Here is a 22,971-nt window from a genome sequence, read left to right as displayed (position 1 = left end):
GAATGCGAGGAAGGGTTAAACCCGTGTGGCGTCTGGCTACAGCAAAGCGCAATTTGGCTCAAAGCAATCCTAGCTTCAGAAATAATAGTAACTAAAGACGCCTCATGGACCGGGGCTGTTTTCTGTCAGCTCTGCCACGAGAGGGAGGCAGAGGCGGAGAAACACGGGCCGAGGCCGGCGGAGCTGCGAGGGGGGGGGGAGGGCTGGACTCCCTCAGGCGGGGGGCCGCCATTTTAGCGGGAGGGGCTGCGGCGCCGGCCCGTTCCCGGCGGCCAGGGGTGAAACGCCTCAGCTCCGGCTGGATCCCGGGAGGGGCCGAGTCCCGTCCCTTCCCTCTGCTCGGCTGCGCTGCCGGGAGCAGGGAGCGCGGCGGCTGGCGGGGTGAGTGCGGCGGCCACGTCGCTGTTGCTGCTGCTGCTGCTGCTGCGTTGTCCTGAAGGTTTTCTACGGGAAGCCTGTGCCTGTGTTGTTACGGGTTTTCTTGTGTGGCGGGTTTTTTTAAAGAAGCAAAGCTCAGTGGCGTTGCTTTTACTGTGTTTCGTATTTTCTTTCTTTTCTTCCGTATTTCGTGACATTCCCTATAAACACCACTGCTTCCTGGCAGCTGGAGCGGTGCGGCTGGAGCGCCTCATGTGGGAGCGCCGGCAGCACCGCGGCAATGCGCGGCCGGGGCGGGGGCGGAAGAGGAACTCTTCGCTCCAGGCAGGGCCAAACCTTGGGCTTCTTGTGCCTCAGCTTTCTGGGACAGTGTCAGACTCCTCCCTGCCCCGGCGGAGGTGCAGGGATCAGGAGAGGGGCCGTGCCGTTCCCTGCGCCCCCAGGAGAGCTGCGATGATAAGAGCCATCACCAGGAGCTGTCCGCGGTCTCGCCCTGCAACTATTTTAACATTGCTCCCAACTCTCCAAATCCTAAATTAAGCCTTTTCCCTCAAGGAAGCCTGCTTTGATTCAGCGAGTGGGAAAAGGGTATCTGTGCCACAGATAGGGCTTTGTTTGTGGAGATGGACATGGCCTAGTTCATTGCCCTGAGTTCCTTCTGGGGTTTACTTCAAAATAGTCAGCTTGAGACTCCTCTGATGTAGCTGACACAACATGGGGAAGTGTCCTTGTTTGCTGAACACTGATCCACATTGTAGTTTTGGTGGGAAAAAAGTTCATCTCTTGGGCCATGGGCTGGAGGAGAGCTGCACCCTGCTGTGGTTGCCCCATGGCGGGGCCCTGCAGTGGCTGTTCACTGATTCATCTACACACAGCCTTTCTGTCCAAAAAGACTGTCCTGAGGCATGGGTGTCCACTGCTGAGAATATACCCTCAAATTCAGAGTGGTAGGAGCACAAAACCTCTGCACAAGTGTCTCACCACTAGCCTGCAGAGCATGGGGAGAGCAGAGTGAGGAATGAGTTGCTGTCAGCAAAACCTTTGACCACAGAGGGCTTTGCAGCAGTTTACAACTGACTGGCTTATATCATGAGGGTTTTTTTGTTCCTTAGAGTGCAGTCATTGTGTATGGTCTCCTAAACTGTGGATTCCACATTGTTCATTCTCTCTGATGAGAAGGGTGTCCATAGTTATGTTGCTACAAAAGCTGTTGACTGTGCAGATGTAACTCCTAGCCTGGTGTTCCAGCTGTTGAATATTATTTATGGTTTAGTTAAATGCCCTTGATTTTCAGGCAGGCCAAGAGTGCCAGTTGTGTCCTTTTGTCTATAAATTCTTGCCTGTCGTGGAAGCCCTACAGGCACTTTCAAGAAAATAACTACTGCTGCTGTCACTATTCGTGTGTGATTTTGACCCAGAGATAAAAAAAAAAAACCCTTATTGCTAGCAATCTGCAGATACTGGGACAGTAGGAAAATTCTGGGTTTCATTGTAACCAATGTGAACCTCTGTGTCTCCTCTTTATGCTGTGCAGTGCATAAATTACTCAGACACAATTGGAGGATTGTTTCCATCTAAACATGCTTGTTCTTTGGTTGTATCCTTTTTTTTAAAGTTATAGGAGAAGAGAAATAGGATGAAATTGCCACTGTTTATGAGTAAAGCTGCTAGCAAGGAATTTTCTTGTGGGGGAAAAGCATGCATGTGGGAGCTTGCTCATTTCAGCTCTCTGACTCAGATAATGAATCGGTAGTATGAATTAGTTGGTGGTTTTGTATTTGGTAGCAACATGTCAACAGTAGGCCCTGCCTAAAGGGAAGAACAAAACATAGAGATAGTAAAAATTATCAGCATTCATCTTATGATGACTTATGATACTTATCTGTGCTTAAGTCAGTGTCCTAGTACTTATTGCTCATTTAATAGGTGTGGTGCTTAATCTCAGATTCACTACCTAGAGCAGATGGATATAGAGTATGACAGACACTGAGTTTTTGATTGTGTGCGTTGCCAGGTTGCAGGCAATAAAATGGAAGTAAAATGAACTTTGACTTTTTTGCTTTGTAATACAACAGGAAATTGCAGTCACCTATCATGCTGGCGACGTAAATTTTTTCTTTCCTTTTTTTATCTTATAAGCCAAGTCATTCTACTGACTTTTCCCAGCCCAGCTGGCAGGTTCAAAACCCAGCGTGCACACACAGACACAAGCTGCAGGTACCACTGAAGGTGTGTTCACTTACAGAAGGTAAGAGTTGGAAATTCTGCTGTTCTGGTGTCTGACTTTCGCTGTGGTTGCTCTGAAAAGGCAAGTTATTTTCTCTGTGAAGTCAAGAGAAACTTATTTCAGGAAGTCCTGAGCAAAATTGCTATTTTGCCTGATCACCTCAAAACATGTCAGACCATGTAAATATGGGATTGAAATCCAGTAACAGACTCAAATTCACTGAAATAATTCAAATGTGTAGGATGAGATCTAAGGTTCTTGTGGCACCAAATCACTCTCCAGTGAGGTGATCACTTTCCAACCTTTGCTGCCTAGTTTACACTGGGAAGCTGGAAATGACTGTTTTGTACTCAAATAAATGAGTTCCATTCTTGTTCTGTGTTTATGTGCCAGGCTTGGAAGCATGGAAAGCCTCTGTGCAGCAAACACCACTTTTGCACTGGACCTGTTAAGAAAGCTGTGTGAGAAGAAAAGTGGTCAGAATGTGTTCTTTTCACCATTTAGCATTTCTTCTGCTTTGTCTATGGTTTTGCTGGGTTCAAGAGGTAGCACTGAAGCCCAAATACAAAAGGTAGGTCAAAATAAAGTTAGTGGATGGGAATTGTTTTGATTATATGAGCAAGAGTTGTGTCTTACAGTCTGTAACGTGCACTTGTGCTAAATTGTAATTACCAATGTGGTGTGAGGGAACAGAGCTCTTCCTCTGATGTAAGTGCAAGGAGAATCAATTTTCATTTCTTTTGAAGGGGAAGATTCCTTCATTATGAAATAAAGAGTTTCCTGGGGTTTTTTCTGTGTTTGTTTTTTTGGGGCTTTTTTTGTTTGGTTGGTTGGTTTTTTGTTCGTTTTGTTTCTTGGGTTTTTTTGTAGTTTTAAGGCAGATCTTCTTTAATATGTAGCAATAGGTAGTTGGCTTGATCAATATCTAGCTACATAAAATAACATCTTCCACTTCCTTGTTTGGGCTTAATATCAGACAATATATGTTTCCAAAATGTGACCAGACGCATAAAAAAAGAAACTCAGAATGAATGAGAATGTCTTAGCATGGTTTACACTTTGTTTTAAACTCGCTCAGGTAGCAGGTAGCATTTGGCATGTTTTTTTGCATATGACCTGACAATATTAACTGCAGAATCAGTCATGTAGGTTTGGATGTTTGGCTCTTTTGCAGAGTGGGAGAGGAGTAAATAATAGGTTTTGGGTTTTTTTGGTTTTTGGTTTGTTTTTTTTTTTTTTTTAACATTTACTGTCAATAAAGGTTTCTCAAAAAATTTATGTTATTGCCGTAGTTGGAGACACTCAAAATCTATCTGGACACAGTCTTAGACTACAGACTGTACATGTCCCTACTTGGGCAGGGCTTTGTCGCAGTTTGTCCCCACTGGTCCCTTCCCAACTGAGGAATTTTTCTGTGATCCTGTAGCAGTTGGCTAGATTGAAGGAAAATCAGGACTGCTGACTCTGCTGCTCCTGAATTTATTCTTTCTGCAAGCACTGAGGATGTTGGTCTTTGTGCAGGTGCTTTCTCTGAACAATGCTCAAGATGCTCACAATGGGTATCAATCCCTTCTGTCTGAAATTAATGATCCAAACACCAAATACATCCTGAGAACTGCGAACCGGCTCTATGGAGAAAAGACTTTTGAGTTTCTTGCAGTAAGTAGCCATTAAATTTGTGACATGTCTTGGGATAATATACATGCTACGTCTTTACTCTGGAGGTGAATGGGAGGCTTTAGAGTTGGCCTTCCAACCCTTCTGGCCTGAGAGCCAGGAGTGCAATTGATTCTGACAGTGCCTCGTGTCTGACATTGGTGGAGAATCTCCTTTAAATAACCTGTGATCTGAATATGGCAAAGCAGGGTAAAATCCATCAGTTTCAACACTTCAGAGTTCTGTGATCCCTTCATATATTTGGTTATGGGACAAAGGATCAATACATCTCTTAGCAAAAACCTGATAAACAAACTTAGAAAATAATATGTTATATCCCTGAAGCTCAAAATAAAAACAAGAAAAAAAAAGAGCACTATATAATTTTCAGTGAATTTATGTAATGTTTGTAGTACAGTGCATAAGCCATTTGACTTAATAACAATTCCTAGTTCAAATAAGTGGTAAATATCCTAGTAGGAACTTGTGAGCCAGAACTTCAGTGGCTCTGTATGAAGATGGGGGAGAAAAGCAGGCACATTTCCTGGGGGATTACAAGAATCCTCTGTGTCTGAATGAGAGTAAAATATTTTGCTGAAAATGTGTTGTGACTGTCCCTGTTAGTCATTTATAGAGTCGAGTCAGAAGTCCTGCCATGCTGGCCTAGAACAGATGGACTTCCTGCATGCTTGGGAGGATGCCAGGAAACAAATCAATGGCTGGGTGGAGGAGAGGACTGAAGGTGAGTGCTTTGCCAAGTGCCCAGTTGTGTTAAATGGCAGCCATGGTTTGGGTAGACACCTGCTTCAGGATGTAGCACTGTGAATTCAAACCACTGAAATTTCAAGCTGTTGCTGTGTGTGGTACATCATTCTCTTCTCTATTGTGTGTTAATTACAGAGTGCATAATATACTGGATACTAATTCGATCCATGTCAACCTATTAAATAATGTGGGTGTACTCTTTGTATCCTAAAGGAAAAATTCAGGACCTGTTGGCAGAGGGGATTCTGGATTCTCTGACCAGACTTGTGTTGGTGAATGCCATCTATTTCAAAGGCAACTGGGAAGAGCAGTTCAACAAACAGAGTACCACAGAAAGGCCATTCCACATTAATAAGGTATGATGTGCTAAAACCCTGACAATACACTCTTCGGTGGATATTGTCTGAAATGACCACCTTTAAGAAGAAATTAAACTTTTTAAGCAGGATTACCATGGGTTTGCTATATGAGATTCCTTATGCTCCCTCTCTTTCATATGAGCACTCCCTTTCTGTTTTTCTCTGAACTTTCACATAATTACTAGAGCCTTTCCTACAGCACAAAGGCAGGTGTGAAAACTTGTGAATTTAAGTCTTCTCCAGTCATTGCTTTCCTGCTGCATTTCTGCCCCTGAGCCAGTACAAAATAAATGGGAAAGAAATTTCTTTTGAAGAGCTGTATTCTGTGCAGTCTTGTTTTCAGAAGTAGATCAGTGCTCCTGGGGAAGACTTGGCCCCTGGTATGGGCAGCCATGGCTGCCCCTCAGGATCCCCTGCAGCTCTGGGTTGGCCTCTAGAAGTCTTTAACAAGAATTGGTCATGTGCCTTCCTTAACTCAGCTGCTTGAAGCACCAGTTGTGGAAAATTGAAGCTCTCATGCCTGTCTGGAACTATCCCTCCCTGCAGTGGTGAAATAAATCCAAGACCACTTCTAAGTGCCACTTGTAAGTGAGGGAGTGTTACTGCTCACTCCATACTCTCTACCAGAGCACTTCAGAGACTGCTGGATTAACTCGCTTCCTGACACCTTGTCCTCAGTGAACAATTGGAAATGCAAGGTGTAAGCTGAAATCTTAAGCTTGTTATTTTACATTCTGTTCAGTAACAAAGAGTTACTTGGCATACCAGGAACCTTTCCAACATCCTGTAAAATTATTTCTGTGACTCTTGCACTTCTTATGACTCACTGGATGCTTTTCTATTGCTGTGTGGCTTTTATTTTGCTTATAGATCCTTTTTATGTGTCATTGCATCTGCAAAATATTTTCTGCCATATTCTGTCTGGACATTATTCCATTTGGCATTACTTTAATAACAAAAAGCTCCTTGTGTGTTTATCTCATGGAGGGAAGGAAGAAAGCAATGAAATGGAGAAGAAGAAAAATAATGATGTAAATTATAGAAACTGATACTCCATGTGGAAATGGAATAAGATAGCAGAGAATGAAAATGAGAATAAAATCTCTCAATTTCTTACTATCTTTATGACTTCTAAGAATTCAAAATAATGCTCTAATTTTGTTGATATTAGTTTTAAAATACTTTAAGTCTCTGTTATAGTGTTTGGAACCACATGGACTAAAAATAGGTATGTTGAAATTACTTATTCATTTATAGTGAAGATCAATGTCCCTGTTTATTACTAGCTCACTTTAGTGGTTTATCACTAGTTCTTAAGTGAACAAAAGCCTAAGGTAACCTATTTGCCTTAAAGGAACTTTCACAGACATTTCTACATTAGTAATTAAAAATTAAATATCAGGATTTTTAGCTATTTGCAGAAGACAATGTGATGTCTGTGCTCTGTGGTGTGTGATCAGTTCTCTTTGGTCATATCCTAAAAGGCCTTGAGTAACTGGCAGCCTGCTTTGTAGTTTGAGAGCAGCAGAATAACTCAGCAGTAACTGTTGACATCTCTCGATTTCTAGAATGAAACCAGACCTGTGCAGATGATGTTCAAGGAGGCAAATTTTAACATGACCTACATTGGGGACTTCCAGACCAAAATCCTTGAGCTGCCCTATGTGGGTAATGAACTGAGCATGATCATCCTGCTCCCTGATGCCATCCAGGATGGATCCACAGGCTTGGAAAGAGTAAGTTGTTGATCTGAGTGCAAGGACAGCCTGAATCCTTCCAGGGAAGAAAGTCTGATATTGCACAGAGATGTGCAGTTCAGTTGCAGAGCAATGGTGTCGCTGGTGCTCAAGGCCAGCAGAAATGTCCCTCTGCTGGCTGTCCCCAAAGTGCCTGCCCCCTATGGCAGTGCTGCTCCTTTAGGCAGAGGCTCTGGAGGAAGAGCTGGCCCTGCTCAGGGACAGAGGTCAGCTATGGTTGTGGTGAAGGCACAGTATGGTGATGATGGAATGTGGAGGGGGATTTTGGGTGGGCTCTTTGGAAGTCCTATGGCTTGTCCTATAGGTGTTGTGTGCTGAGCAGCTGGCAGGTGGTGTGTGGCTCACTGCCTGGAAAGAGGCTCACAGGAAAGGGCAGAAGGTCTTTTGTGGTGAGGATGGCATACAAATTAGGGCTCTTTGGCACTCTGGACGAGGAGTTTATTAATAAAGTTTTCTAAAACTGACTGCAAAGGGCTTTGTGAGCACAGTGTTTTCATTATGCTACTGACTCATATAAAGAATGAACCTTTGGAAAAGAGATAGAAAAACGGGGATTTGGTTTCTTTGTGTCCTTCTTAAATGTTCTTCTGTGTCTTTCTTTCCTACAAGTCAAAAATTTAGAAAACTATGAACAATTTAACCTTTTACTATAGAAATATACTTCACATGGATGGGATTAATCTATATTGTACCTACCAAAAAATGTTTGATAATGTTCTTAGTGGGGGCCATATTCTCAAGTGACAGGTGTAACTTGCAGTTTTTGCTTGAGATACACAAACCAGGTTAAAAAAGATGTGTTTTATGGACTATGTAAACAAACCCCATAATCAGTTCTTTTGCTTGTGTAACACTGATGAGATTCTCATTATAATTAAGTAAATTCGGAATTTTTCTTCAGCTGGAAAGAGAACTTACATATGAGAAGCTGATGGATTGGATCAATCCTGAAATGATGGACTCTACAAAGGTGAGGGTGTCTTTACCCAGATTTAAATTGGAAGAAAATTATGATCTGAAGCCCCTTCTGAGCAGCATGGGAATGCCTGATGCATTTGATAAAGGGAAGGCAGACTTCTCAGGAATCTCATCTGGGAACGAGCTGGTGCTCTCTGAAGTGGTTCACAAGTCCTTTGTGGAAGTCAATGAAGAAGGAACTGAAGCAGCTGCTGCCACAGCTGCAGTGATGATGATGCGCTGTGCACTGAGAGTTCCGGATTTCACTGCTGACCATCCCTTCCTCTTCTTCATCAGGCACAACAAAACTCACAGCATTTTGTTCTGTGGCAGATTTTGCTGTCCCTAAGGAGTAGATATCTTAGCACCAAAGGTGCCATAACATAATAAATTTACGTTTCCCTGGAAAAAGGTGACTTCTTTTGCACTAATTGTCTCTTTCAGCTGTGCCTGAATCCTCTTGCGTGGTCTTGATCTTTAGTTTGGCAGGAACATCTGAGCTGCTTAAACAAACAAAGCACCTGCCATGTCCATTCCCTCCTGCACCTGGGTGCAGAGATCTCCAGGTTCTTGCTGACACAGGAACCATCCCACTTGCTCTGTGAGCGCTGCTTCTGTGCTGGACTTCACTTCTGTTGTCCAGCAGGCAGAGTCAGGCAGTGGGAGGCCATGGGGGAGCAGGAGTTACTTTTGCTTGTGACAAGGCTGGAGCACATTTGTAGCTGCCCTCCCCTTTTACCTTACAGTCTCATCCATTTAGTGCCTGAATACATTGCCTGGAACTGAAAGGAGTTAATGGCAGCCTGTTCCAGGTATTGCTGAGCATCCTTTGTAGATGTGTGTGTTTGGATAATACCTGAAGAAACACTTAGAGAAAAATGGGAACCAAAGTATACTTTAGTACCAGATGTCCCTGTGAGGTATTTGTAAGGCGAGTTCCTTTGTTTCATGAGCCCAGGACACCTGGGTTTATTCCATGTCACCTGGTTCTGGTCCTATAACAGAGAATGTAACAGAAAAACACATGGTGCCTATGCAATATTTGAAGGATGAAGCCTTGATTATATAATATTTTTTGCTGCTGGTGTTTATCCTATGAATATTTTCTTAGGCACTTTAGTTTACCTGTATCATACCAAAGACTCAGCTGCTTTCCTTGTATTGGGATGTGTTCTGTGGGTGCTGTTCCTGGACTAATAAATGGATTGTAATGGCTGCACGGGTGTTTTTGTCCTCCTTCAATCCTAAATGATACGCGTCCTGTCCAGGGTGAGGCGGGAGTCAGAAACCCTTGTGGCAGAGCCCCGGGGGCGGTGTCGCTGCCCCGGGCCAGGCGGGCGCGGTCCCGCGGGTGTCGCCGGCCGGGCAGGGCTCGGCCGCGCTGGGGCTGCGCTGCGGGAGGGGAGCGGGGCGGCCTCCGCCCTGTGCCCGCCCTCGGGGCATCCTTCGGCCGCGGGGCGGCATCGGCAGCGAAGGCGGAGATTGTTCCTGGGCTCCCGGAATCGCAGCGCTTGTCGGGCAGCGTGAGGTGCGGGCTGTGCAGGGCTTTGGGTGCAGGGCTCGCACGGTGCCGTAAGGAAAGGAAAGTGAAAGCGCGCCCGGGGCTGTTGGTTTGGATGCTGGGACGGGCGGTGCGGGTGTTTTCCTTGGCACAGAGCTTGATAAAAGAGCATTGGCGAGCTGCCGTGCCGATTGTGTGTCTGCAGGAGAGAGCTGGCAGTGATACTTGGAATTTGTGTGGGAGGGCTGTGCAGGAAATCCCCAAATTCTGGTATAAACTCCTCCCCGTATTTGGGTCGGAAAGGAAGCATCAAACCCGACAGTTCTGCTTTAAGAAGTGTGGGGAAAGCTGCTGTGTGAGTGGAAGGCGTGGGGGTGCCGTGTCTGTGAGTCTGAAGAAATTGAACGTGGATTTGCCAGTAGAAATCCTTCCAAATTCCAGATATAATGCGAGGAATTTTGTTTTGTTTTGCTTTGTTTTGTTTTGTTTTTTCTTTTACTGTATAAATGCCATGAAGTTGGAGTGAAAAGTGAAGTTATGGGTAATGTGGGGAAGAAATATCTTCTTCTGCTGTGACTGATATTTGCTTGGTGTGGCTGGGGTTTTAGGGGTTTTGGGAAGTATTTTTTATGGGGTTTTTGTTTGTTTGATTGTTTGGTATTTGATTTTTTTTTTTTTTTTTTTTTTTTTTTGGTAAGCCATTGTTGCATTTATGGTAACATTCTTGCCGGTTTGTTTCCTTTTTTCCAAGGTCCTTTTGTCGACTTCTCCCAGCCCAGCTGGCAGGTTCAAACCCAGCGTGCACACACAGACACAAGCTGCAGGTACCACTGAAGGTGTGTTCACTTACAGAAGATAGGAGTTTCAAGTTCTACTGTTCTGCTGTCTGACTTTGGCTGTGGTTGCTCTAAAAAGGCAAATTGTTTTCTGTGTGAAGTCAAGAGAAACTTGTTTCAGGAAGTTCTTATCAAAATTGTTGTAGTGACTAATCACCTCAAATGATGACACACTGTGTAGGTATGGGATTGAAATCCAGTAGTGGACTCAAAATGGATGAATTAATTCGAATGTGTAGGATGGGATCTCAGGTGCTTATGGCACCAAATCAGTCTCCAGTGAGGTGATCATTTTGCAACCTTTGCTGCCTGGAAATGACTGTTGTGTATTTGAATAAATGAGTTCCATTCTTGTTCTGTGTTTTATGTGCCAGGCTCAGAAGCATGGAAAGCCTCTGTGCAGCAAACACCACTTTTGCACTGGACCTGTTAAGAAAGCTGTGTGAGAAGAAAAGTGGTCAGAATGTGTTCTTTTCACCATTTAGCATTTCTTCTGCTTTGTCTATGGTTTTGCTGGGCTCAAGAGGTAGCACTGAAGCCCAAATACGAAAGGTAGGTTAAAATAAAGTTAGTGGATGGCATTTGATGGGATCATATGAGCAAGAGATGGATCTTACAGTCTGTAACGTGCACTTTTACTAAACTGGAATTTCCACTGTGGTTTGAGAGATCAGAGCTCTTCCTGTGGTGTGTGTATGAACAGAACCCATTTTCTTTGTTTTCTAGTGTGAGTTTTGTTCATTATCAAATAAAGATGTTCCTGGGTTTGGTTTTGGGGGGATTTTTTGTAGTTTTTGATGCCGATCTTCCTTAATATGTAATCATGAGGTGCCTGGAATTTTTTTATTGATTAATTGGTGGCTACAGAAATTATTGTGTTTCCTTCCTTGGGCTTAATATCACATGATACCTTTTCTGAAAATGAAGAGAGACACATAAAATTATTTTTAAAATTCCACTGTCTACATTTCACACCAGTATCTGAAACTTGATTTCCTCCTCTTTAAAAATTTGCTCAGGTAGCACATATCTCTTGGCATGTGTTTTATGTAGGACCTGACAATATTAAGTGCAGAATCAGTCATTATGGTTTGGATGTTTGCTTCCGCTGCAAAGTGGGAGAGGAGTATACACCCATAATTTGTTTCTAAATCCTTTAAAAAAAGTTTCTCAAAAATAAATGTTGTTGCCATAGTTGGAGATACTCAAAATCCATCTGGACACAGTCCTGAGCTACCAGCTGAAGATGTCCCTGCTTGAGCAGGGCTTTGTAGCAGATTGTCCCAAAGGACCCTTCCCAGCTCAGAAATTTTCTGTGATCCAGTAGTGCTTGGCTTGAGGCAAGGAAAATCAGGACTGCTGCCTCTGCTGCTCCTGAATTTATTATTTCTGCAAGCACTGAGGATGTTGGTCTTTGTGCAGGTGCTTTCTCTGAACAATGCTCAGGATGCTCACAATGGGTATCAATCCCTTCTGTCTGAAATTAATGATCCAAACACCAAATACATCCTGAGAACTGCGAACCGACTCTATGGAGAAAAGACTTTTGAGTTTCTTGCAGTAAGTAGCCATTAAATTTGTGGCATTTCATGGGATAATGTACTTGCTACCACTTTTCTCTGGAGGTGAATGGCAGGGTTTAGGGTTTGCCTTCCCTATTTTCTGTGCTGACAGTCAGGAATGCAATTGCTTCTGACACAGCCTGGTGTCTGAACTTGGTGGAGAATCTTGTGTAAATAATTTATATTTGTATTCTAATTGGACCTGCCAAGCAAGGTAAAATTCATCAGTGTCACTTGAGGGTTCTCTCATCCCTCCATATATTTTGCTGTGGAACAAATGGTTTATGTATCTCTTGGCAAAAGACTTACAAAAAAATTTAAAAATTCATAGGTCGTGTCCCTGAAGCTCAAAATAAAAACAAGAAAAAATCCCCACATTATTGTCAATGGAGTGTAGAAGTTTGTAGTAGAGTGCCTAAGCCATAAAAATAGTATGAGTTCCTAGTTCAAAAATGTGATATAATTCCTAGGAAGAACTTGTAAGCCAGAACTTCAGTGGCTCTATATGAAGCTGGGGAAGCTAAGCTGACAGATTGCCTTGGGAAATGTAAAGATCATCTGTGTCTGAATGAGAGTAAAATCTCTTGCTGAAAATGTGTTGTGACTGTCCCTGTTAGTCATTTATAGAGTCGAGTCAGAAGTCCTACCATGCTGGCCTAGAACAGATGGACTTCCTGCATGCTTGGGAGGATGCCAGGAAACAAATCAATGGCTGGGTGGAGGAGAGGACTGAAGGTGAGTGCTTTGCCAAGTGCCCAGTTGTGTTAAATGGCAGCCATGGTTTGGGTAGACACCTACTTCAGGATGTAGCACTGTGAATTCAAACCACTGAAATTTCAAGCTGTTGCTGTGTGTGGTACATCATTCTCTTCTCTATTGTGTGTTAATTACAGAGTGCATAATATACTGGATAATATGAGATATAATTAGATCCATGTCAACCTATTAATTAATGTGGGTGTATTCTTGGTATTCTAAAGGAAAAATTCAGAACCTGTTGGCAGAGGGGATTCTGGATTCTCTGACCAGACTTGTGTTGGTGAATGCCATCTATTTCAAAGGCAACTGGGAAAAGCCTTTCAGGGAACAGAATACCAGAGAAAGGCCATTCCACATTAATAAGGTATGATGTGCTAAAACCCTGACTATACCTGGTTAGGTGGATATTGTCTGAAATGACCACCTTTAAGAAGAATCTACTTTTTCTCAAGCAGTGTTACCATGGGTTTGCTATATGAGATTCCTTATGCCCTCTTCCTGTCCTAGGAACACCCTCTCTGCTGGGTTTCTCTGAACTTTCACATAATTACTAGAATCTTTTATAGAGCAAAAAGATGTGAAAACTTGTGAATTTATGTCTTCTTCAGTCATTGCTTTCCTGCTGCATTTCTGCCCCTGAGCCAATACAAAATAAATGGGAAAGAAATTTCTTTTGAAGAGCTGTGTTGTGTGCAGTCTTGTTTTTAGAACGAGATCAGTGCTCTTGGGGAAGACTTGGCCCCTGGCATGGGCAGCCATGGCTGCCCCTCAGGATCCCCTGCAGCTCTGGGCTGGCCTCCAGAAGTCTTTAAAAAGAATTGGTCATGTGCCTTCCTTAGCTCAGCTGCTTGAAGCAACAATTTTGGAAAATCGAAGCTCTCATGCCTGTCTGGAACTGTCTATTCCCCCAATGGTGAAATAAATCCAAGAATGTTTGATCGTCCTCATAGAACTTTAAAATAAGGGAATATTTCTGCTACCCCAGACTACCTGCAGCAGGAATTAGTGACTGTTGGGCTGACTGGGTTCCTGACAGCTTACTCTCTCCCTGTGGGAATGTACTGAAAAACATGCAGGAGTATCCAGAGGCATTATTCCATTTTCTGTTTCATGAAGCTGTAAAAACTTAAAACTGGGTTTCTAGATGCAACACCAACAGGATATAGGGATGATGAATAATCAATCTCCTTTTGTGTTCTGGTTGAATATTGTGCATTATGTTTACCTCCTGCTTTCCAGAAGAGAGTGATTGGGCTGCACTCTGTGGTGTGTGATCAGTTCTTCTTGGTCAAATCCTAAAAGACCCTGAGTAGCTTGCTGCCTAGTTCATAGTTGGAGAGCAGCAGAGTAGCTGAGCAGTAACTGTTGACATCTCTTGATTTCTAGAATGAAACCAGACCTGTGCAGATGATGTTCAAGGAGGCAAATTTTAACATGACCTACATTGGGGACTTCCAGACCAAAATCCTTGAGCTGCCCTATGTGGGTAATGAACTGAGCATGATCATCCTGCTCCCTGATGCCATCCAGGATGGATCCACAGGCTTGGAAAAAGTAAGTTGTTGATCTGAGTGCAAGGACAGCCTGAATCCTTCCAGGGATGAAAGTCTGATATTGCACAGAGATGTGCAGTTCAGTTGCAGAGCAATGGTGTCGCTGCTGCTCAAGGCCAGCAGAAATGTCCCTCTGCTGGCTGTCCCCAAAGTGCCTGCCCCCTATGGCAGTGCTGCTCCTTTAGGCAGAGGCTCTGGAGGAAGAGCTGGCCCTGCTCAGGGGCAGAGGTCAGCTATGGTTGTGGTGAAGGCACAGTATGGTGATGATGGAATGTGGAGGGGGATTTGGATGGGCTCTTTGGAAGTCCTGTGGCTTGTCCTACAGGTGTTGTGTGCTGAGCAGCTGGCAGGTGGTGTGTGGCTCACTGCCTGGAAAGAGGCTCACAGGAAAGGGCAGGAGGTCTTTTGAGGTGAGGGTAGCATACAAATTTGGGCTGTTTGGTACTCTGGGAAATAAGTTTATCAATACAGTTTCTTGAGTCTTTAATTCTGCTATAAAAATGAAAAGCAAAGCCCCACAGTCTTCATGCCGAAACCACAGAAAGGGACAGATGCATGATATGTGATGTGTGAAGAAAACACAAAGAAATCACTACGTGGGCTATGAAATGTTGATTTAATTCACATTATAATTAAGTAAATTTGGAATTTTTCTTCAGCTGGAAAGAGAACTTACATATGAGAAGCTGATGGATTGGATTAGACCTGAAGTTATGAACTCTAGAAACGTGAGGGTGTCTTTACCCAGATTTAAACTGGAAGAAGATTACAATCTTAAACCTATTTAACAAACATGGGGATGCCTGATGCATTTGTTAAAGGGAAGGCAGACTTCTCAGGAATCTCATCTGGGAACGAGCTGGTGCTCTCTGAAGTGGTTCACAAGTCCTTTGTGGAAGTCAATGAAGAAGGAACTGAAGCAGCTGCTGCCACTGGGCTGGTCATGAATCGCTGTGCTGTTGCGAGAGTTCCGGATTTCACTGCTGACCATCCCTTCCTCTTCTTCATCAGGCACAACAAAACTCACAGCATTTTGTTCTGTGGCAGATTTTGCTGTCCCTAAGGAGCAGATATCTTAGTACCAAAGGTGCCATCACACAATCAATTTACATTTCTCTGAAACAAGGTGACTTCTTTTGCACTAATTGTCTCTTTCAGCTGTGCCTGAACCCTCTTGTGTCATCTTGATTTTGGGATTGGCAGGAATATCTGAGCTGTTCAGACAAACACAGCACCTGCCATGTCCATTCCCTCCTGCACCTGGGTGCAGAGATCTCCAGGTTCTTGCTGACACAAGAACCATCCCACTTGTTCCAGGGGCACCTCCTTGGAGCTTGACTTCACTTCTGTTGTCCAACAGGCAGAGTCAGGCAGTGAGAGCCCATGGGAGAGCAGGAGTTACTTTTGCTTGTGACAAGGCTGGAGCACATTTGTAGCTGCTCTCCCCTTTTACCTTACAGTCTCATCCATTTAGTGCCTGAATACATTGCCTGGAACTGAAAGGAGTTAATGGCAGCCTGTTCCAGGTATTGCTGAGCATCCTTTGTAGATGTGTGTGTTTGGATAATACCTGAAGAAACACTTAGAGAAAAATGGGAACCAAAGTATACTTTAGTACCAGATGTCCCTGTGAGGTATTTGTAAGGCGAGTTCCTTTGTTTCATGAGCCCAGGACACCTGGGTTTATTCCCTGTCACCTGGTTCTGGTCCTATAACAGAGAATGTAACAGAAGGACACATGGTGCCTATGCAATATTTGAAGGATGAAGCCTTGATTATATAATATTTTTTGCTGCTGGTGTTTATCCTATGAATATTTTCTTAGGCACTTTAGTTTACCTGTATCATACCAAAGACTCAGCTGCTTTCCTTGTATTGGGATGTGTTCTGTGGGTGCTGTTCCTGGACTAATAAATGGATTGTAATGGCTGCACGGGTGTTTTTGTCCTCCTTCAATCCTAAATGATACGCGTCCTGTCCAGGGTGAGGCGGGAGTCAGAAACCCTTGTGGCAGAGCCCCGGGGGCGGTGTCGCTGCCCCGGGCCAGGCGGGCGCGGTCCCGCGGGTGTCGCCGGCCGGGCAGGGCTCGGCCGCGCTGGGGCTGCGCTGCGGGAGGGGAGCGGGGGCGGCCTCCGCCCTGTGCCCGCCCTCGGGCATCCTTCGGCCGCGGGGCGGCATCGGCAGCGAAGGCGGAGATTGTTCCTGGGCTCCCGGAATCGCAGCGCTTGTCGGGCAGCGTGAGGTGCGGGCTGTGCAGGGCTTTGGGTGCAGGGCTCGCACGGTGCCGTAAGGAAAGGAAAGTGAAAGCGCGCCCGGGGCTGTTGGTTTGGATGCTGGGACGGGCGGTGCGGGTGTTTTCCTTGGCACAGAGCTTGATAAAAGAGCATTGGCGAGCTGCCGTGCCGATTGTGTGTCTGCAGGAGAGAGCTGGCAGTGATACTTGGAATTTGTGTGGGAGGGCTGTGCAGGAAATCCCCAAATTCTGGTATAAACTCCTCCCCGTATTTGGGTCGGAAAGGAAGCATCAAACCCGACAGTTCTGCTTTAAGAAGTGTGGGGAAAGCTGCTGTGTGAGTGGAAGGCGTGGGGGTGCCGTGTCTGTGAGTCTGAAGAAATTGAACGTGGATTTGCCAGTAGAAATCCTTCCAAATTCCACTTATAATACAATGAAGTTAATTTTTTGAATATATAATGTTATTAAGTTGGAGTGATGAGTAAAGTTATGGGTAATGTGGGGAAGAAATATCTGATTTGAATGTGACTGATATTTGCTTGGTATGGATGTGTATTTAGTTTTTTTGGAAGTCTTGTTGAGTTTTTTTAAATTTTTTTTTTCTTTTGATTTTTTGGGAACTGAATGTTGCAGTGACAATGAAATTCTTGCTAGCTTGCTTTCTTTTAGACAAAGTCCTTCCAAGTCTTCCCAGCCCAGTTGGCAGGTTCAAATCCAGTGTGCACACAGAAGCAAGCTGCAGGTACCACTGAAGGTGTGTTCACTTACAGAATGTAAGAGTTGGAAATTCTGCCATTCTGCTGTGTGACTTTCGTTCTGGTTGCCCTGAAAAGGCAAATTATTTTCTGTGTGAAGTCAAGAGAAACTTCTTTCAGGAAGTCCTGAACAAAGTTGCTATTGTGCCTGATCACCTCAATAGATGTCAGACCATGTAAATATGGGATTGAAATCCAGTAGCGGACTCAAATTCACTGAAATAATTCAAATATGTGGGATGGGATCTCAGGTTCTTATGGCACCAAATCAGTCTCCAGTGAGGTGATCATTTTCCAACCTTTGCTGCCTGGAAATGACTGTTTTGTATTTGAATAAATGAGCTCCATTCTTGTTCTGTGTTTTATGTGCCAGGCTCAGAAGCATGGAAAGCCTCTGTGCAGCAAACACCACTTTTGCACTGGACCTGTTAAGAAAGCTGTGTGAGAAGAAAAGTGGTCAGAATGTGTTCTTTTCACCATTTAGCATTTCTTCTGCTTTGTCTATGGTTTTGCTGGGCTCAAGAGGTAGCACTGAAGCCCAAATACGAAAGGTAGGTTAAAGTTAATGCATGGGATTTGATTTGGTTTGTTTATATGAGCAAGAGATGGATCTTACAGTCTGTAACGTGCTAAACTTGTGCTAAACTGGAATTTCCACTGTGGTTTGAGTGATCAGAGCTCTTCCTGTGGTGTGTGTATGAACAGAACCCATTTTCTTTGTTTTTTTTAATGTGAGTTTGGGTTATTATCGAATAAAGAGGTTCCTGAGTTTAGTTTTTTTTGGGGGGGGAGGGGGTTGTAGTTTTTGAGACTGATCTTCTTTAATATATAATTAGTAGGTACCTAGAATATTTTATGGATTAATTGACGTCTACATAATTATTTTATTTTCCTTTCTTCCTTGGGCTTAATATCATGTGATGCATATTCTGAAAATGGAGCGAAACAATAAAAATACATTTTAAATCCCATGTCTATGTTTCAAAGTGAAAACTGCAACTTGATTTACTCCTTTTAAAAAATTTACTCTGTAGCAATTATCTCTTGGCATGTGTTTTATGTGGGAAGTGACAATATTAAGTGCAGAATCAGTCATTTTGGTTTGGTTGTTTTCTTCCTTTGCAAAGTGGGAGAGGAGTATAAACTTGTATTTAGTTTTCATGTACTTTCTAAAATTTTCTCCGACATTACGTTGTTTTCATAGTTGGAGATATTCAAAATCTATCTGGACACAGTCCTGAGCCACCAGCTATAGATGTCCCTGCTTGGGCAGGGCTTTGTAGCAGATTGTCTCAAGGCACCTTTCCCACCTGAGCCATTCTGTGACCCTGTAATGCTTGGTGTGGGGGAAGGAAAATTTGGACTGCTGCCTCTGCTGATCCTGAATTTATGACTTGTTCAAGCACTGAGGATGTTGATCTTTGTGCAGGTGCTTTCTCTGAACAATGCTCAGGATGCTCACAATGGGTATCAATCCTTTCTGTCTGAAATTAATGGTCCAAACACCAAATACATCCTGAGAACTGTAAACCGGCTCTATGGAGAAAAGACTTTTGAGTTTCTTGCAGTAAGTAGCCATTAAATTTTTTTAATGATTTTTATTATAATGCACTTGCTATCTCTTTCTTCTGGAGGAGAATGGCAGGCTTTTGAGTCTGCCTTTGAAAATTTGTGCTGACGGCCAGGAGCAAAATGGATTATGCCAGTCTGCTGTCTGAACTTGGCTGAGAGCCTCTTTTCAATAGTTTTGTGTTCTGAGTGGATAAGTGATGCCAAGCATGGTAAAACCCATCAGTCTCTACACTTCAGGGTTCTGTGATCCCTTCATATATTTGGCTGTAAGAATAATGGTTGATGTATCTCTTAGAAAATTCTTATAAAAATACTTATAAAATCAAGTCATGTCCCTGAAGCTCAAAATGAAAACAAGAAAAAAAAATAGCCATATAATTTTCAATGGATTTATGTAATGTTTGTAGTACAGTGCATAAGCCATTTGACTTAATAACAATTCCTAGTTCAAATAAGTGGTAAATATCCTAGTAGGAACTTGTGATCCAGAATTTCAGTGGCTCTGTATGAAGATGGGGGAGAAAAGCAGGCACATTTCCTGGGGGATTACAAGAATCATCTGTGTCTGAATGAGAGTAAAATCTTTTGCTGAAAATGTGTTGTGACTGTCCCTGTTAGTCATTTATAGAGTCGAGTCAGAAGTCCTACCATGCTGGCCTAGAACAGATGGACTTCCTGCATGCTTGGGAGGATGCCAGGAAACAAATCAATGGCTGGGTGGAGGAGAGGACTGAAGGTGAGTGCTTTGCCAAGTGCCCAGTTGTGTTAAATGGCAGCCATGGTTTGGGTAGACACCTACTTCAGGATGTAGCACTGTGAATTCAAACCACTGAAATTTTGAGCTGTTGCTGTGTGGTACATAATTCTCTTCTCTATTGTGTGTATTATATGCAGAATAGATACTCTTTTGAATGGTATTAAATATAATTCGATCCATGTCAACCTATTAATTAGTGTGGGTGTATTCTTTGTATCCTAAAGGTAAGATTCAGAACCTGTTGGCAGAGGGAACTCTGAATTCTCTGACCAGACTTGTGTTGGTGAATGCCAGCTATTTCAAAGGCAACTGGGAGGACACATTCTGGAAACAGAATACCACAAAAAAGCCATTCCAAATTAATAAGGTATGATGTGCTAAAACCCTGACAATACACTGTTAGGTGGATATTGTCTGAAATGGCCACCTTCAAGAAGAAATTTAATGTTTCAGGGAGGGTTACCTTGGGTATGCTATATGATATTCTTTATGTCCTCTCCCTTCCCTAGGAACACACTCTTTCCTGAGTTGCTCAGAACCTTCACATAATTACTACAAACTTTTGTATAGCACAAAGACAGTTGATAAATCTTGTGAATTTACGTCTTCTCCAGTCATTGCTTTCCTGCTGCATTTCTGCCCCTGAGCCAATACAAAATAAATGGGAAAGAAATTTCTTTTGAAGAGCTGTGTTCTGTGCAGTCTTGTTTTCAGAAGTAGATCAGTGCTCCTGGGGAAGACTTGGCCCCTGGCATGGGCAGCCATGGCTGCCCCTCAGGATCCCCTGCAGCTCTGGGTTGGCCTCCAGAAGTCTTTAAAAAGAATTGGTCATGTGCCTTCCTTAGCTCAGCTGCTTGAAGCAACAGTTGTGGAAAATTGAAACTCTCATGCCTGTCTGGAAACTGTCCCTTCCCTCAGTGGTGAAATAAATCCAAGAATGTTTGATAGTCCTCATAGAACTTTAAAATAAGGGAATGTTTCTGCTACCCCATACTACCTCCAGCAGCATTCAGAGACTGCTGGAGTGACTCGTTTCCTGACACTTTGCTCTCTCCGTGTGGGAATGTGTTGAAAGACCTGGCATGAGTATCCAGAGGCAGTATTCCATTTTCTATTCCCTGCTTCCCTGCAGCTGTGGAAGCTTAGAACCAGGTTTCAAGATGCAACACCAATATTGGGCTGAACTCCTTTTGAGTTGTGGTGGAATATTGTGTGCTACTGCTGCTCGTGGCTAGTTTATATCTCAGGCTTTGCAAAAGGCAGTGGTGGTGATGCCTTAAGTTTTATCCTTTATATTTTTCAAATCACTGCTGCTTAGTTGATTACTCTAAAACTCCATAAACTGTCAGCTAGTGTTCTCCCTTTTTTTGAGACAAAACAGTTTCTCTCTAAGCCTGAAACCAAAGGACATCTCATCTTTTCAGGCCTCAGAAAATGTAAACAAAAGTGAAATGGAGAGGAAAAAATGTAACCATGGCACTCCATTGCCTGAAACTGTATTTGGACAATTAACCTCTGATATGCAAATAGACCAAACTTGCATCTGGCTGAAAAACCTGTGACAGCTGCCCATCCATCTTGGGTGTAGTTTCTGTGAGACTCCTGCAATGCCCAAGGTGTACCCTTTGAAGGCCTAAAAATAAATATCTACCTTTATCATCTAACACTCTTTAGCCTCTGTTCTAGGTGGCCTCTCAAGGGATCAGTGGGGCTGAACTCTGTGGTGTGTGATCAGTTCTCTTTGGTCATATCCTAAAAGGCCTTGAGTAACTGGCAGCCTGCTTTGTAGTTTGAGAGCAGCAGAATAACTCAGCAGTAACTGTTGACATCTCTTGATTTCTAGAATGAAACCAGACCTGTGCAGATGATGTTCAAGGAGGCAAATTTTAACATGGCCTACATTGGGGACTTCCAGACCAAAATCCTTGAGCTGCCCTATGTGGGTAATGAACTGAGCATGATCATCCTGCTCCCTGATGCCATCCAGGATGGATCCACAGGCTTGGAAAGAGTAAGTTGTTGATCTGAGTGCAAGGACAGCCTGAATCCTTCCAGGAAAGAAAGTCTGATATTGCACAGAGATGTGCAGTTCAGTTGCAGAGCAATGGTGTCGCTGGTGCTCAAGGCCAGCAGAAATGTCTCTCTGCTGGCTGTCCCCAAAGTGCCTGCCCCCTATGGCAGTGCTGCTCCCTTAGGCAGCAGCTGGCAGGTGGTGTGTGGCTCACTGCCTGGAAAGAGGCTCACAGGAAAGGGCAGGATGTCTTTCGTGGTGAGGGTAGCATACAAATTTGGGCTCTTTGGCACTCTGGGCAAGGAGTTTATTAATAAAGTTTCTTGAGTCTTTTGTTTCCCTATGGAAATGAAACCCCTACAGTCTTCGTGCTAGACCCAGGGTAAAAAAAAGATGCATGTTATATCCAGAGTGAAGAAACACTCAGAAATCACTACTTGGGTTATGTAATATTGATTCAATTCTCATTGTAATTAAGTAAATTTGGAATTTTCCTTCAGCTGGAAAGAGAACTTACATATGAGAAGCTGATGGGTTGTATCAGTCCAGAAAATATGAAGTCTACATTGGTGATGGTGTCTTTACCCAGATTTAAAGTGGAAGAAGATTACAATCTTAAACCTGTTCTGAGCAGCATGGGGATGCCTGATGCATTTGAATTGAGCAAGGCAGATTTTTCAGGAATGTCATCTGGCAAGGAGCTGGTGCTCTCTGAAGTGGTTCACAAGTCCTTTGTGGAAGTCAATGAAGAAGGCACTGAAGCAGCTGCTGCCACAGCTGTGCTATTGTGTGGCTGTTCTGGAATAATGGCCACAGCAGAATTCACTGCTGACCATCCCTTCCTCTTCTTCATCAGGCACAACAAAACTCGCAGCATTTTGTTCTGTGGCAGATTTTGCTGTCCCTAAGGAGTAGATACCTTGGCACCAAAGGTTCCATCACATAATAAATTTACATTTTTCTAGAACAAGGTCACTTATTTTACACTAATTCTCTTTCAGCTGTGCCTGAAGCTTCTTCTGTAGTCTTGATCTTTGGCTTGGCAGGAATATCTGAGCTGTTCAGACAAACACAGCACTTGTCATGTCCGTTCCCTCCTGCACCTGGGTGCAGAGATCTCCAGGTTCTTGCAGACACAAGAATTTGTTCCAGGAGCATTGCCTTGGTGCTGGACTTTACTTCTGTTGTCCAGCAGGCAGAGTCAGGCAGTGAGAGCCCATGGGAGAGCAGGAGTTACTTTTGCTTGTGACAAGGCTGGAGCACATTTGTAGCTGCTCTCCCCTTTTACCTTACAGTCTCATCCATTTAGTGCCTGAATACATTGCCTGGAACT

The 22,971-nt window shown here is 43.6% G+C and overlaps 1 protein-coding gene across 1 annotated transcript; it reads left to right on the top strand.

Annotated features, from left to right (window-relative positions):
- Nucleotides 1-176: 176 nt before the first annotated feature.
- LOC306798951 (uncharacterized protein) lies at nucleotides 177-22,608 on the top strand. Its single transcript, XM_079299359.1, is given in 17 exon segments — nucleotides 177-381; nucleotides 2,518-2,626; nucleotides 10,811-10,988; nucleotides 11,859-11,996; nucleotides 12,616-12,733; nucleotides 12,979-13,121; nucleotides 14,144-14,311; nucleotides 14,970-15,090; nucleotides 15,093-15,365; nucleotides 16,299-16,552; nucleotides 17,213-17,316; nucleotides 17,672-17,849; nucleotides 18,728-18,865; nucleotides 19,489-19,606; nucleotides 19,852-19,994; nucleotides 21,471-21,638; nucleotides 22,139-22,608. Coding segments are annotated over 15 exon segments (2,640 nt in total). The 5' UTR covers nucleotides 177-381; nucleotides 2,518-2,626; nucleotides 10,811-10,820; the 3' UTR covers nucleotides 22,547-22,608.
- The last annotated feature ends 363 nt before the right edge of the window (nucleotides 22,609-22,971 follow it).

The sequence above is a fragment of the Erithacus rubecula genome, assembly GCF_903797595.1.
Source record: "Erithacus rubecula genome assembly, chromosome: 3".
NCBI classification, from domain to species: domain Eukaryota; kingdom Metazoa; phylum Chordata; class Aves; order Passeriformes; family Muscicapidae; genus Erithacus; species Erithacus rubecula.
This window is presented reverse-complemented; position numbering and strand designations above follow the sequence as displayed.